The 14,251-nt window shown below is 37.4% G+C and overlaps 1 protein-coding gene across 1 annotated transcript; it reads right to left on the bottom strand.

Annotated features, from left to right (window-relative positions):
- Positions 1–2,685: 2,685 nt before the first annotated feature.
- On the bottom strand, positions 2,686–13,805 carry LOC140331760 (adenosine receptor A3-like). Its single transcript, XM_072413064.1, has 2 exons — positions 13,456–13,805; positions 2,686–3,319 (listed from the first exon to the last, which is right to left on the bottom strand). Exons 1-2 carry the CDS (start codon positions 13,803–13,805, stop codon positions 2,686–2,688), a joined length of 984 nt encoding a protein of 327 aa, XP_072269165.1.
- Positions 13,806–14,251: the final 446 nt, after the last annotated feature.

The raw sequence follows: 14,251 nt of genomic DNA, 5'->3' as shown, positions 1-14,251 counted from the left end.
ACGCTCCCTGGGTTGATAAGTACAGCCCGAAGAGCGTGGGAACCTGCGGTCACAGCTGATTGGAGGTACGCGAGTGCTTCAAATCAGTTGTGACTCCAGATGAGCTCTGAATGGAGTTTCTACAGTTTTTCTACGAGTTTTACTACAGTTACGCTGTTACATATGTGTTCTTGGATAGAGATTCTCTATCCAAGAACACTGTGTTCTTGGATACAGGATCTCTATCCAAGAACACATACTACAGTTACACTAGGGCTGCAAGAGCAATCAGGAGAGCCGAGCTGACAGCTGATTGCTCTTGTAGTTCTACACAGTCATGACAATAACCCAAATTTTCTCCCTATAGATTTTAATAGTGTTTAAATTCGGCGTTCGATCACCCGAAAAAAATGGGGCTATTCGACTGAATAGCCGCCGAACCGAACACTTAGCTATTCCACCAACACTAATCACTTGCTACTGCAGACCTTTTGAGCTCTGTTGATTTATTGCAAAATATGAACTTCCTTTCATTTACAAAATGAACAGTATACCAAACAGTCCTAAGAAACGTATCATTTTACCTTTTACAAAAAGGCTGGAAAGAAAAAGATACATATTTACCTTAATAAAACTAATAGTAATTTTTTTTTCATTAAACTTTCCAAAAACACATCTTTCACAAGTATTTTTATGTAAGTAAGTTTTCCAGCATTGCTTATCATTATCTGGGACCACAAGGTGAGCCTTGTAATGGCATAAGCTACTACCTGACTGTATTAGGTACAAGTGCATGATACATTTAGATCATACTTACAGTTAAATCATGCCTACCACAGCCTCTATTTTTAAGAAGGTGGCATAAACATGACCAAGGGCAACATTGCCAAATGGATAAGTGTTTAAGAAGTGAATTGTGATATAAGGAGATTAGCCCTTTCACCAAATACACATCAAACACATGGACTAGACTGACATCTTTAATCCCTCTATCTCTTTTATACTTGGACTTGTAGTCCCACAGCTGCATTATGTTAGAAGCATTTCACAGACACATTTAATAATTATTTAGAAAAGTAGAAAATATTGGGCATCACCTAACTAGTGGAGCTTTAGCCTGTGATCAGTGAGGGTGATTAAGTATGTGTTCTATTGTCCCCCACCCTTTAGCAGGCATCTTGTGCACTTTAATAGGACATTTACTAGGACTTTAAATAACTGATATTTACCAGATATAGACCCAATATTCCAGCCTAGCTGGTGAACTACAAGCTAGCTGGAAGCATTACCAAGTATCAATAAATAGAAAGGCCATATTAAAAAAATCATTTTATGTGAGATGGTATTAAAAACAATAAATGGAAGAAAGAGAATTAGTATATGGAAAATAGAAGATCTTCAACACCTTAATTCTAACCATACCCCTCAAACAGTTTAAAGCGGACCTATCACCATATTTTTAACATTATATAAACGTCACCATTTTATTCCTTCTTAATTCAATAATGTTTGGAATGTGTGTTGTAATTCTTCTTTTATAACATCCTTTATATCTTTTTCAGGGGTATGCGTAAGGGTACAGGCAAAACAGGTAAACAGTATGAAGCCGTACAAACATGAACAACATAAACAGGGATAGTGAGAGAACAAAGGGGGAAATCCAGCATGGCACATCAATGGAAACAGTTACAGGGGATCAATGGGTGTATAGCTTTGGAAATTGGAAATTGAATGTTTAAAGTAAAAGCAAATTCAGCAAATATTTTATTCAGTATAAAAGAGCATTATAGACATATTAGGTAATATTGAAACTAGTATATTATTGCATGCAATGCAGTAGTTTGCAGTAAATGCTTATTCTTGTAACTTGAATGTAGTTATTGAAAAACATTTGTTTACTAGCTGACAGTGACCTCTGCTGGGATTTTTCTTTATATTTCTTTTCTTCTTAAAGTTATTAATGCAGTTGAAATGCTTCAACACAAAAGTCTCCCTTCCTGACACTAAAATTACCATGAGAGCTCATTCACCCTAATGCATTTAGGTAATGCACACTTTTTGTTGACAATTTGCTGTGCAGCCAAAACCTTTGCAAGATGACATCTAATTTTTTCTATAGTCAGTATTTATGACAGCAGTGAGATTACATTCACATATAATACCATTGATAATACAAGTAGTCCCCGGGTTAAGAACATCCGGCATTCGGAAGACTCCTAGATAGGAAGGGGGCTTCCCTGCCCGCTCCTGTGCAGGAGGGAGGCTTGGAAGGGGGAAGGGGCGGTTTGCATGACTTGCAGAGGAAATCTTTTGCTAAACACAGCTGAGGTTGTGTGTGATCTAAGGGGGGATTTTTCTTCAACATCTTGTAACTCTTTAATGACCAAGACAAACTCTGCCCTTGTTTCTATTAGCATATCAAAGCACAGCTTGCTCCAGAAGGTAATGAATGTCTGGGCTCCTCAAAGGTTTTTTTCTTGCTTTGTTTGTGATTAGCTCACAGTAACAGTAACTGACACCATGCTGCCTAATAATATGTTGAGACAAACCTCTTTCCTAATTGCATATATAATAAAATAATGTACCTGTTCCAACTTACATACAAATTCAACTTAAGTACAAACCTACAGTTCCTATCTCGTATTTACCCTGGGGACTATCTGTACATTTTTTTAAAATAGCTTTTTTACAGAGGGGCCTGATTTGTTATCCTTGTACCATCTTTTCCTTAGTGTTTTCTACACTAGATGACTCAATTGTATCATCCCCGCAAATTACATATCTGCGAGTAATATTAATGATTGTATACTTAAATTTCCTAATTTTCATAGTATAAATAATGGGGTTCATTATTGAATTAAGATGGGACAGTAGAATGCTTAGGTACAGAAAAGGTTGGAAAATACTAGACTGCACAACAGGAGGATGGAAGTAAGTTATGCAGTTCAGAACAGAAATGGGCAACCAGCAGAAAGCAAACAGGCCCATTATCAAGAATAGGAAAGTTGTAGTTTTATGTTCTTTTCCATAAGTGAATGATTTCTCCTGAAAACTTACAGTATTTTGTTTCATGTGTTTTTTTATAAGCTGGAAGATTTTTATATATAAACCTGTCATTGTGAATAAGGGTATTAGAACCCAACCAAAAAAGCAGAAATAAACAAGAAAGTCCATGCGCATGACGCTGGAAAACACACATTTAAGAGTAATATTTTCTTCTTCTTTAAGTCCAGACCTGTTGTTCCATCCAACCATTGGCACCAATGCCCCTGCTGCTGACAAAGTCCAAGACAGGAAAATACATACACAGGTCCTCCTTCTGGTGACCAAACTTCTATACCTACAAATAGAAATCCATTAATAATGCTGTGAGATAATATTTGCTTGGGCTGTTCAGGTAAATATTGTAAATATAAAATTATTTTTTAGGCAGTATACTAAATTAGATTGTAAAAATGTAATTATACTAGTTTATGATTAATCAACTCTAATCAAACCATCACAACTATACTAGTTAGGAAATCTACCACAGGCAATTCCATCCTTCATGCCAAAAGCGCTCACCCATAAGCCCTCAAAACAAGCATTCCATTTAGTCAGTACCTTAGATTAAAAAAGAAACTGCACCAGCCTATCTGATTTCAAATATGAAGCGAAATTATTACAGGAGAGAGTCCTACAAAGGGGATACTGCAAACATTTACTTAAACAATCTTATAGAAAAGCTTTAAAGAGAACATGTATTCTTTAAAACATCTCAACCGAATACTCATTCTCAAGCCCCAACCAGACAACTGGCATATCCTCCAATCTGACCCTAGGGTCAGCAAATTCATGTTGAGTGAGAAACCACTTATTACGTACAGGAAATCTAGATCGATCAAGGATCATCTCGTTTCCAGTCATTATCACGGTGAGGATGATGACCGAAAACAAGACACAATACATGGTACTTTCAGATGTGGCTATTGCAAGCAATGTGCTTGGATTACCTTACCAGATGGCGCGATTCATAGGCCAAACCATTGCCTTAATTGCAAAACAGCAGGCGTGATTTATATAATTACCTGTATTTGTGGCTCATTTTACATAGGGAAGACTAAACGACCTTTTAAACAAAGGATCTATGAGCATATTCACTCAATTGAGGTAGGCAGAACCACTACACCAGTATGCCACCATGTTGAAATATGTCATTAGTATAACACACGGGTCCTACAGTTCTCTGGCCTAGAACATCTACCCAGTAATCAGAGAGGTGGGAACCTTGACAAAAATTTAAAATTTTTTACAATGTTAGACTAAATGGATAATTAAATTAAGAGCCACCCAACCACCTAGGTTGAATGACGCTGTTTGCATTAAATCTTTTCTTTAAAGTGTTTCCTTCATATATCTTAAGACACATTTTCTCTCCCCCCCCCTTCTTCATCTATTTACCAAAGGCAGATATTGAAAATATTTTCTTTTTAATCAATCTGATGTTGCACTTTTGTGTCACTGTATGAAAAATTATTAGCTTTTATTGTTTTTGTATTATTCAGCTTCCCACCTCATTCTCATTCAGACATATTATTTGTACTTTTCTTAATCAGAATCATTACCATGTAAATCATTCTGTAACCGGAGCTATATTTATATTTATATCAAAGATTAAATTATTATATTCCTCTATGTATACCTGCACTTAACACCTTACCACTATTCAGGTGTGATATATTTGATTTCTACCTACATCATGAAATCATCAGGAAGGCTAACTGCCTGTCCCTGCTGTTGACCTGCTCTAAAGCTCGTTTGGATGAAACCATCTTTCTTTTGGGGTCACCTATACCCCCCCTCACCCAGTCCTAGAACTGATTAGAGTACTCAAAGTATTCCTGATGTGGGGTATGTACCTTTAATGACCAGACATCCTATTCAGCCTATATGTAGTGCTATTTGTATTACTCATTTACTCATTTTTACCTAGATACCGCCTTTATCTCAATTAAAGTTTCGTTTAGGTATCACTAATTTCCAGCACTGTACCCTTACAACCTTTATCAAATTAGATACGTAAGTAAGAAATTGATTATACCCTACATTTTCTGTCTGCACAGTAAATTATCGATTTTCTGAGGCATTTACACACTATGGATACACCATGGACTTTCTTTTGCATTTACATACTACAGATACATATATCTCCCATAAACATTGTATATTTTAGTTTTTCAATCTTAAAAAAAGGTTTGTTAAATCTGATACAATCACTTTAAATTTTACTTAATGAGAAATGTCATAAATTGTGTCAATTTATTCCTATTATTCTGAAAAAATCCTTTTGACATACCTATATATATTATTGATTTTGCTGTGTAAACAATGTCATAGTTTGTGTTAATGATATTACATTGAAAAAATCCTTTTGACATACTTATATATATCATTGATCTTGCTGTGTAAACAATGTATTTATTTCAATTTTCTTTTTTATTATTCAATCTCTATGTACATATACAGACCGTTAAGCTTGCTTACTATCATATCCCTGAGGAAGCCCATTCGTGGGGAAACGCGTTGGATTCATTACACTTTAAGCATGGTCTTCTTCATCACCCTTTTTTGTATTCCTTGTATATGTATGTACATTGTTACCCATATACTGTGAAGTGTCAAACAGTTATGAGGTAAAGAGATTACCTTTAATAACCAATATAATTTTCACCCAATAATCTAGTTTCAAAAGCCCTCAGGTCCCCTCCTGTATTGTGTCACCCACATTGGGGGAGGTCTTCACTAGCACAAAAAGCCTTAGACCAGGGGTCGGCCAACTCTGACCTTTAGGCCTGATATGGCCTAGCCGGTAGCTTGTTCCGGCCTAACGCCCCCTGGCCAATCCGGCCTAAACCCAGCCAGGAACCCACGGCGGAGCCGTAACAAAAATCCCCTAACTGGAGCCGCGTGTGGCTCTTAAGCCTCCGCGTGGTGGCTCCCTTCCCTATATACCGCGGCCGGCGTTAACACGTCGGCCGCCTGGGTAAATAGGGAGCATTCCCTCTCCTTCGTATGCATTACGAAGGAGAGGGATTTCCCTTCCTGGTGAGGAGGCGAAGCCATTGGAACAGGACTCAAGAGAGAGTCCGGGCTAGTGTTCTCCTGCCTACCCCTAAAATGGCCTAGTGGCCAAAAAAGTTTGCTGACCTCTGCCTTAGACAATAATAAAAAAAAAACCTACGAAAATTCTAAAAAATTGTATTTGCAGTCTATTCAATAGGTTGTGCTCATCTTTCTAAGTTATCTTCAAACACTTCCTACACTTTGGCTGGCTTCCTTTCCATCTCATGTATCTCATTTGGGCATTGCTAACAAGCAGACCCATTTCTTTTTCAGGACTTCCATTGAAGCAGATTTATGATGACAACCCTTTTATATAATGAATAACCTTTTATACAATAGAAAAATGTCTATTTTTTTAAATACCTTGCTTTTAATAAGAAGGGGAGCAACCCTCCTCTTTCCGTCTTTATTTCCACGGCAGTAAAGACTACATGGGAAATCCAGAGCCTCCTGGGATACAAGCGTCACGTATTCCAGGAGGCCTCAGGCTACCCCTGCTGTCAAGGCCCAATCTCGGGCATGTGCAGAAAACACTTTCCTTACAAAATAAAAGTAAACACAACGTTACAAAAAATGTAAGATTGGCAATGATTTATTTTTTTACATTTTCAGGAGGAAACATCACCCAATTTTGTGCGTGCATAGTGGGAGATTAGGTGAAGTATGCAGAAGCAGGATAAAGCTGGACAAAGATGGCAGCCACGGCTGGTTCCTCCATGTCAGGATGGCACCAAATGAAGTTCGATTGTGGACGAGTCAAGTTCTGCATTAAGGGCTAAATTACACTGGCAGCAAGGTTGAGGTGCATTTACAGCTTCCTCACTGCTGTATGGAGACGCAGGCAGCACAAAATCACGCAATCAAGAGCAGATGTATTCTTGCCCTTAATGGCAATGCTTTTCAAAATCCTGAAAGAAGCCCACGATATCATCAGTTTACTCAATGAAGAGTGGTAAGCTGCTACCTTTTCAGCTTGAGCCTTTAGCAATGTAAAAAAATTGCCTTCCTTCTTGCCTATCCTTCTCCTTCTATGACTACCATGTATCATCCTAAATTGCCTGTTCTCTCAGTATAGTCCTTTTCTTTGGACACAGTGAGCCATGACTTGTTGATGACTTGTTTTAGACATGACCAGGGTAGCTCGGACTATACCCTCCCCCCCTCACTCTCGCCACCCCCACCTTGACAGCCCCACAAAAAAAATCACTGACAAATTTACTGGACTGTTTATTTAACAACATAAATAAATAAATAACAAACTTTGTTAGAAATTTACAACCAAGCATATATTACCATACAAAGATATTTCAACTATTTTGCCCCCTGCGGGGACCGGGTGAGTATATTCTTACAATTGTAATCCGATTGTCATACAATGTATGACAATCGGATTGCAATACGTTTGTTTAACCACCTGAGAAAAGTTCGGGTTTAACGCTTTTTGCAAGTGTTATTACCCCGAAATATGGTCGGGTTTAACGACCGGGTGGTTAAAAAACAATATTCAATTCTCTTTATGACAACACACCACCCTGTTCTAAACCCAAACAACCAAGGTTCAGGTCTTGAAAGGCAAAGTCCTCACCCAACAACATTTCAAATCTGACCATCACCACACTGGCCCCTAGCCACCCAGCACTGCTAGGTTACCCTTCCAGAATTTAACAACCAGGACCCTTCCTAGACCTCAACCGCTCCCGACTTACCATATTCCACCCTTCACCCAGCAATTGGGATGGGTGGGCGGTAAACTTTATCCTAACAAAAACTGTCCCTAAACTTTGGTTCAAATCCTTCTTAACCCTTCCTATTCTCCACCCCCTTAACTTTCAACCGGACACTTACCTAACCCCTCCTTGGACCTCTCTTCTTATATTAACACGCCCTCCTTTGGGCTATCCCTCACACCCAGTCATACAGGCTATAAGCCTAGCGTGCCCTGCTGCGGGCCTCTCTTTCTGCTCACTTATATATAGCAGTTGTTCCTTTTAGCTCTGGCAAGGAGCTCTTGGTAAATCCTCCTGCTGGTAACTAGTGTCAACGATCATGGGTCAAGAGAGAGCTTCAGGGCTCAAAAATCTATAATATTTCACACTTACATATTTGTAGCCAACCTATAGTATTTCTGCATCACCCCAACAGTGTACTGTTCTCTCTATTGGATACATTTCACAGAAAGACCCCCTTGTGAGGAGGGAAGAAAAAATTTCAAAAGTTTGGCTTTCCTCACCAAACCAAACAAACAGGTAGTAAACAATAGAAGGCAGAAGCTTCTCCAAAACATAACAACAACCTCAAGAGAAACACAATACAAAATGAGTCATAAAAACCATATTGTGTGACAAAAACAAAAATTACAATATTTATCATAATATAGTGTTGGATCCCTCCAGTTGAATAATAATTAGGCTATTGTGGAAACCTATCCTAAAACAGGAGACACCTTACATCTCCCAGGGTCCTGGGTTGGTGAGGTGATTGCGTTCTCCTACTCCAAAATGAAAAGAGGGTGGCTATAATCTTTCGTAAATCGTTAACTTACCAATAACTTGATGTACATATAGACCAGAACTCACCCTATTTGTTAATAAAATGATTATTCAAGATACCACCTACTCCCTTCCTAACATCTATGCACCCAATGGTCCTAATGCCCACTTTTTCATAAAAATTTCAAAATTACTTTTATCAGGTGATTATCCAAACCTAATAATAGGAGGGGACTTTATTTTGGCCCCAGACCCTAATGTGGATAGATAGGAAACACACTCTGCTTCCTGTTCCAGTGTACTGGACCCCTGGAGAACACACAACCCAACTCAGAGAGATTATTCTTGTTGGTCCAAAATACATAAGATTTTCTCCCGCATTGATTTTTTCTTAACCCCTGATTCACTTTTCCATAAAATCTCGAGAACAGTATATCATCAGATCTTTTTATCGCATCATGCCCCAGTATCAATGAAAATATAATTGGCACATCCAATTACTCAATCTCCTAGATGGCGATTCCCCACACATCTTTCCTCCTCCCCAGCATTCCAATCCTTTTTATTAACATCCTGGGCTAATTTCAAGGATGACAACATCCAGCATTGGGAGAACCCAGTCTTGCTTTGGGAAACAGGAAAAGCAGTTATGAGAGGCAAGATTTCATCCTATGTGATTAGACATAGAGCAGACGATAAAAAACTATGCAAATCTTTATATGACAATGTAGCAGAAGCCCACAGAACTCATATACTTGAGCAGACTCTAATAGGCAGGCCTGGTTACAAGCAACAATGATTTTAGGTAACCTTTTACACACCAATGCATTATTTAAAGCACGCAATACTAAATATCAATTTTATTGCTGGGGAAATATGACAGGATCTCTTCTAGCTAATTTAGAATCTCCGCAGAAACCCAAAGGTTCCATTCATACTTTACGAGACTCCTCAGGTGTCAAATGTCACAAGAAAGAAGACATCCTTAGTATTTTTTAAACCTACTACACGCAATTTTACACTGCACAATCTCCTGCAGAAGCTGACATAGAAGCATTTTTCCAAAATTTGGACTTGCCAGCTCTGTCAGCGTCCCAGCAAAAACATTTAAATGCCCCAGTACGGATTGAAGACATTGCGAGAGCCAATAAAACTCCTCCTTTAAATAAAACTCCGGGCCCAGTTGGATTACCAGCTGAATTTTTTAAACCACTGCAATCTTATCTCTCTCCCTTACTCCCTTATTGTTGGAAATTTATAACGGAATCTTAGACAACCAATATTTTAGACAAAACAATATTTTTTCCGAACTTTACACAAGCCTCATTAATTCCTAAGCCCTATAGAGAAACATGAGTGCCCCTCATGCTATAGGCCAATTGCCTTACTTAACACTGATTAAAAAGTGATGGCAAAAATTATGGCAGGTCGCTTGCAACCTATGCTACCGGCTCAATTAACTATTTATAAATTGGGATTCTCTAGAAACCGACATATTTCAATTGGAATATGTCTTGGCACAGAAAAAGCGTTCCACAAGATACTATGGCCCTATCTACACTTACTGCTCACTCATAGACAATTTGGCACGCGCTTTCAAACCTATATAAATTTTTTACATAACCACCCCCCCAACTTATTTTATAGTAAACAATCAGCTCTCACAACCTATTGGTATGCATAGCGGAACAAGACAAGGGTGCCTCCTATCCCCTTTGCTGTTTAATCCCACACTAGATACCTTACTACGTATTTTAGAGTTAGACTCTAGATTCACTGGTAAAAAGTTTGGTTCTGTGGAAATTATTATTACTGCTTTTGCATATGATATCCTGTTGTTTCTTGCAAACCCAAAAGAGTCCTTAAGCTTTATCATGTCCACGTTTCAGGAATTAAAAAAAAAAACAAAGGTTATACTATAAACTTTGATAAGTCTGTGGCCCTTTTCTGTTTCCCAAACACTAGCCAAGCTGGAGTTCCTTATTTGTATTTCAATATGCGAAGTGCCATTTTTGGTACTTAGAAGTACTGATTCCCAAAAACCCTGCATTTCTACAAAAACTATAGGATCAATGAAGAACGACTTTAAAATGTAGGCATCCCTTACACTCTCTTTTATGGGATGAGTGGCACTAATTCAAATGATTACCTTTCCCAGGTTACTATTCCTTTTCCAAATGCTTCCAATTTTTTTTCCAACCAAAGATTAAAAACTAACTTTTTGTTCCGTTCATTTATATGGGGTAGCAAACATGCTGTTGCTAGGCACGCTATTCTCCAGCAAACCACAAAAAATGGTGGTCTGAATGTACCAGATGTAGCCCTCTACAATCAAGCTGCATTACCGCATATCCTAAAAGATTGGATACATGGCACATCCTTTTACACAAATTTGCAGGTGGATTTCTCATTATATTCCTCTCTGAATCCCATGTCCATTTTACAACTTTTGCCAGAGGAGATACAATTGAACCCTTTATTTTAATTTTCTGTGGCAACTCATATAGAGAAATGTTTTTTCTACTTTTCCATAGGAATTATATCTCACCTTAGAGAGGTCTCTCAGATGGAAGTACATGTTTCAAATGTGGAGTCCAGGCGGCTACACTTTACCATAATTTCTGGTAATGCCCAATTATTAAACAATTCTGGAGGCAAGTGGTACATTATGGTGCCATTTTTTCTAACAATCCAATGAGGGAAATTCATGTGCATTGCACCACATTACAATGTGGTAATATTTGGAACATTGCATTGCAAAAAATGGTGCAAATCTGAATTTGTGCACATTTTGGTGTATTGACAACCCATTCAAAATTGAAATGGCTGCCCTAATGCAATATGTGCTAACAGGTCTAACCACAAAACACTATGACACCAAGTCTAGCTTCTAACACCTCTAAAGCTTGCTGGGTAGAGTGCTGAGTCTAAAAGGAAGAAAGTTAAAGAAAAGCAACCAAAATGTAAGCTAAGTCTTAAGTTCATTTTTTGTGCCAGGTTCAGGTGTATGTATCATATACTGCTGTTTGTATGTATATGTGCAAACAGTACATACCTAAAACTTTTTTGTCATTATTTTAGCTTCATCTAGCTAGCCCTATGTTGACCTGCCTCCATGAACCCTCAAACCCAAAGGATATCTATGGCGCTACCTGCAAAGTAGGGAAGCATAAATGCTCCCTATAACAAAACTTCATGTTTTCTCAGTCACCTATTAATATATAAGCCTACATATATAGAACCCATGAAGTGTATCTATAAAGCAGTACATTTGACATTCCATTCTCTGGTAGAGAGTCTTCCAGGTCCATATGTTTTCGATACCAGTAATTGATACCCTACCATATTTGCCACTTTCCACTTCTTTATAAATACACCACTGAAGTGTATACATTATAGGAAAAAGAAACAGAGACAAAGTAATGTGAAAAAAATGAACTAAAAGTAGATGTAGAGAACCCTCCTACCAGCTGTTTTTTCATAATATGATCAAAATGAGAAATTTGAAATAAAGTATTATTACATTTAAAATATAGCCACTTGTCTTTAGCAGCTCTACAGATGAATTCTATCGTTCATAGGATTGATATATTTCTGTGCACCATACTGACTCCTAACCATTACATTCCTATTTTTTTAATAATGTCCATATAAATCCAACCTTTTCTCCTTAACAGAAACATGTACTGATGCTACTACTGGTAACCTACCTTTACAAACATTTTAGAAAGTTATACTAATTCATCAACTTTACTCAATTCTACAGTACAATTTAGGAATATGTATACTGATCATCAATTCTGACTCGTACGTGACTCAGAAAGCATCAAAACCACAAACAGGCCCCTAGTCTTCCCCAGTACTGTTTCCTTTAGTGACCAATATGATAGATGAATTGAAGATAAACCATAAGAATGCTTTATCATTTTGCTTTATCCTCCTACATACATGCTTCTTGTTAGCACATTTTAATGAATACAGAACATTGCAATATTCCTAAACACATATTTTGGTGCTTTTTTTAAATTCAAAAAAACATTAAAAACATTTTAATTCCTAAAATATATCAAACTGATTTTTTAAACATAGGAATTTTCTAAAAATGACACTATCATAAAAACACTATACATTTATACACACCCAACAAACTGCATCTAAACTAACTTAATAATATGAAATTGACAGATATTCACAAATTACTATACAATAACATACTACTTTTCTGTATGTATACTATAGCTGCTCGATATTAAAGTCAACTGAGTGATGAGCTCATTAGTCTCCTACTTCTTCTTTCAGTGTCCAGGCATAGGCCCATAGGTAGAGGTTAATGCACGCCACTTAGTCATTTGCCCATTATTACATGGCCCATTTAAATGGAACCTGACTAACTTATGCAAATGGTAGTAGAGTATATTGCTTTGTGTCGAGGAGTGCTGCAACATAGATGCGATAACTGAGTTTGCTGAAGTGGCCCTCATTTTGGCTCATGGGTGAAGTAAAGTAGTAGCCTGTTATCAGATTGACACTTTCTATGAATGTGATGTGAACAGTGTTATATAGTGAGTAATCTGTCTCCTTGTAATTAGAGCATTTCCAGTGTTAAGGAATTTCAGGTTTGAATATGATCTCTTTCTGCAAAGCATGGCTTGTCTGTATCTGCTAATACTAGGGAATACTTCCATTTATTCAAATAAAACAGACTTTGTCAAATTATTAGTCAATAGCGGCTATATATATTTAATCTCCCTCTGCATTTTATTATTCATAATACTTGCATCTATTGATAATATTTTTAATTTTCACATTATGGCAGTGCATTATGTGCAACAGTTTATTTGATATTTCTGAAAAGATAAATAAAATAAAGTATATTACATCTTACCTGTTTGGTATCCTAATTCTCATGTATCTGTCAAGAGCTATAGCCAATAGAGATAAAATAGATGCATTTGTCATGATGATGATCAAACAGCAAACAAATAGGCAGGCATGAAAATACATTTGTATCTCCAAGGTCAGGATAATAGCCAGAGGCATAACCAAAGCTCCGACTGCCAAGTCAGCCACTGCCAAAGACACAATGAAGTAGAAAGTTGTATCCTGCAGAGCTGGATTTACTTTCACTGCCCAGATCACCAGAGTGTTTCCTATAATAGCAATTATTCCAATGGCTGCTTCCATTGCCATGTACACAATGGTGAGGTTATCCACCACTGCTGTTTGGTTAGACATGATAGAATGGCTGTACTATGGATACCTCTTTGTAGAATTTTGCATGCAAGATGTTTTAAAGTAAGGGCAGGTATACTTACATACTACCTCACGCTATTTTAAGATCTGGTCCACAAAGGAAGCTGATACTTCCTTTTTTCTGTGTGCACGACTTTGAAACCACTACTGTGTCAATATGTTTTATAGGCTGAAAAGTGAAACCTGTGTGATTAATGTCTAGAGATAAAAAAAATCTTAAAAAATGGGAAAAGGGAAAATGAAAGATTGCTGCCATCATTTGAACATTACAAAGAATTTAACTAAAGATTTAAAAAAGGATATCCAAACAGCCAAAATTCAAAACAAATGACAGGGTGAGAAATGTAACTGCGAATGGCAATGAATGAATGGCACAGAGTGATCAGAAGGGGACAATGAATGGCACAGAGTGATCAGAAGGGGACAAT

The sequence above is a fragment of the Pyxicephalus adspersus genome, chromosome 1, assembly GCF_032062135.1.
Source record: "Pyxicephalus adspersus chromosome 1, UCB_Pads_2.0, whole genome shotgun sequence".
In the NCBI taxonomy this organism is placed as follows: domain Eukaryota; kingdom Metazoa; phylum Chordata; class Amphibia; order Anura; family Pyxicephalidae; genus Pyxicephalus; species Pyxicephalus adspersus.
Note: the sequence above shows the minus strand (reverse complement) of the source record. Positions and strands in the feature narration are given on the sequence as shown.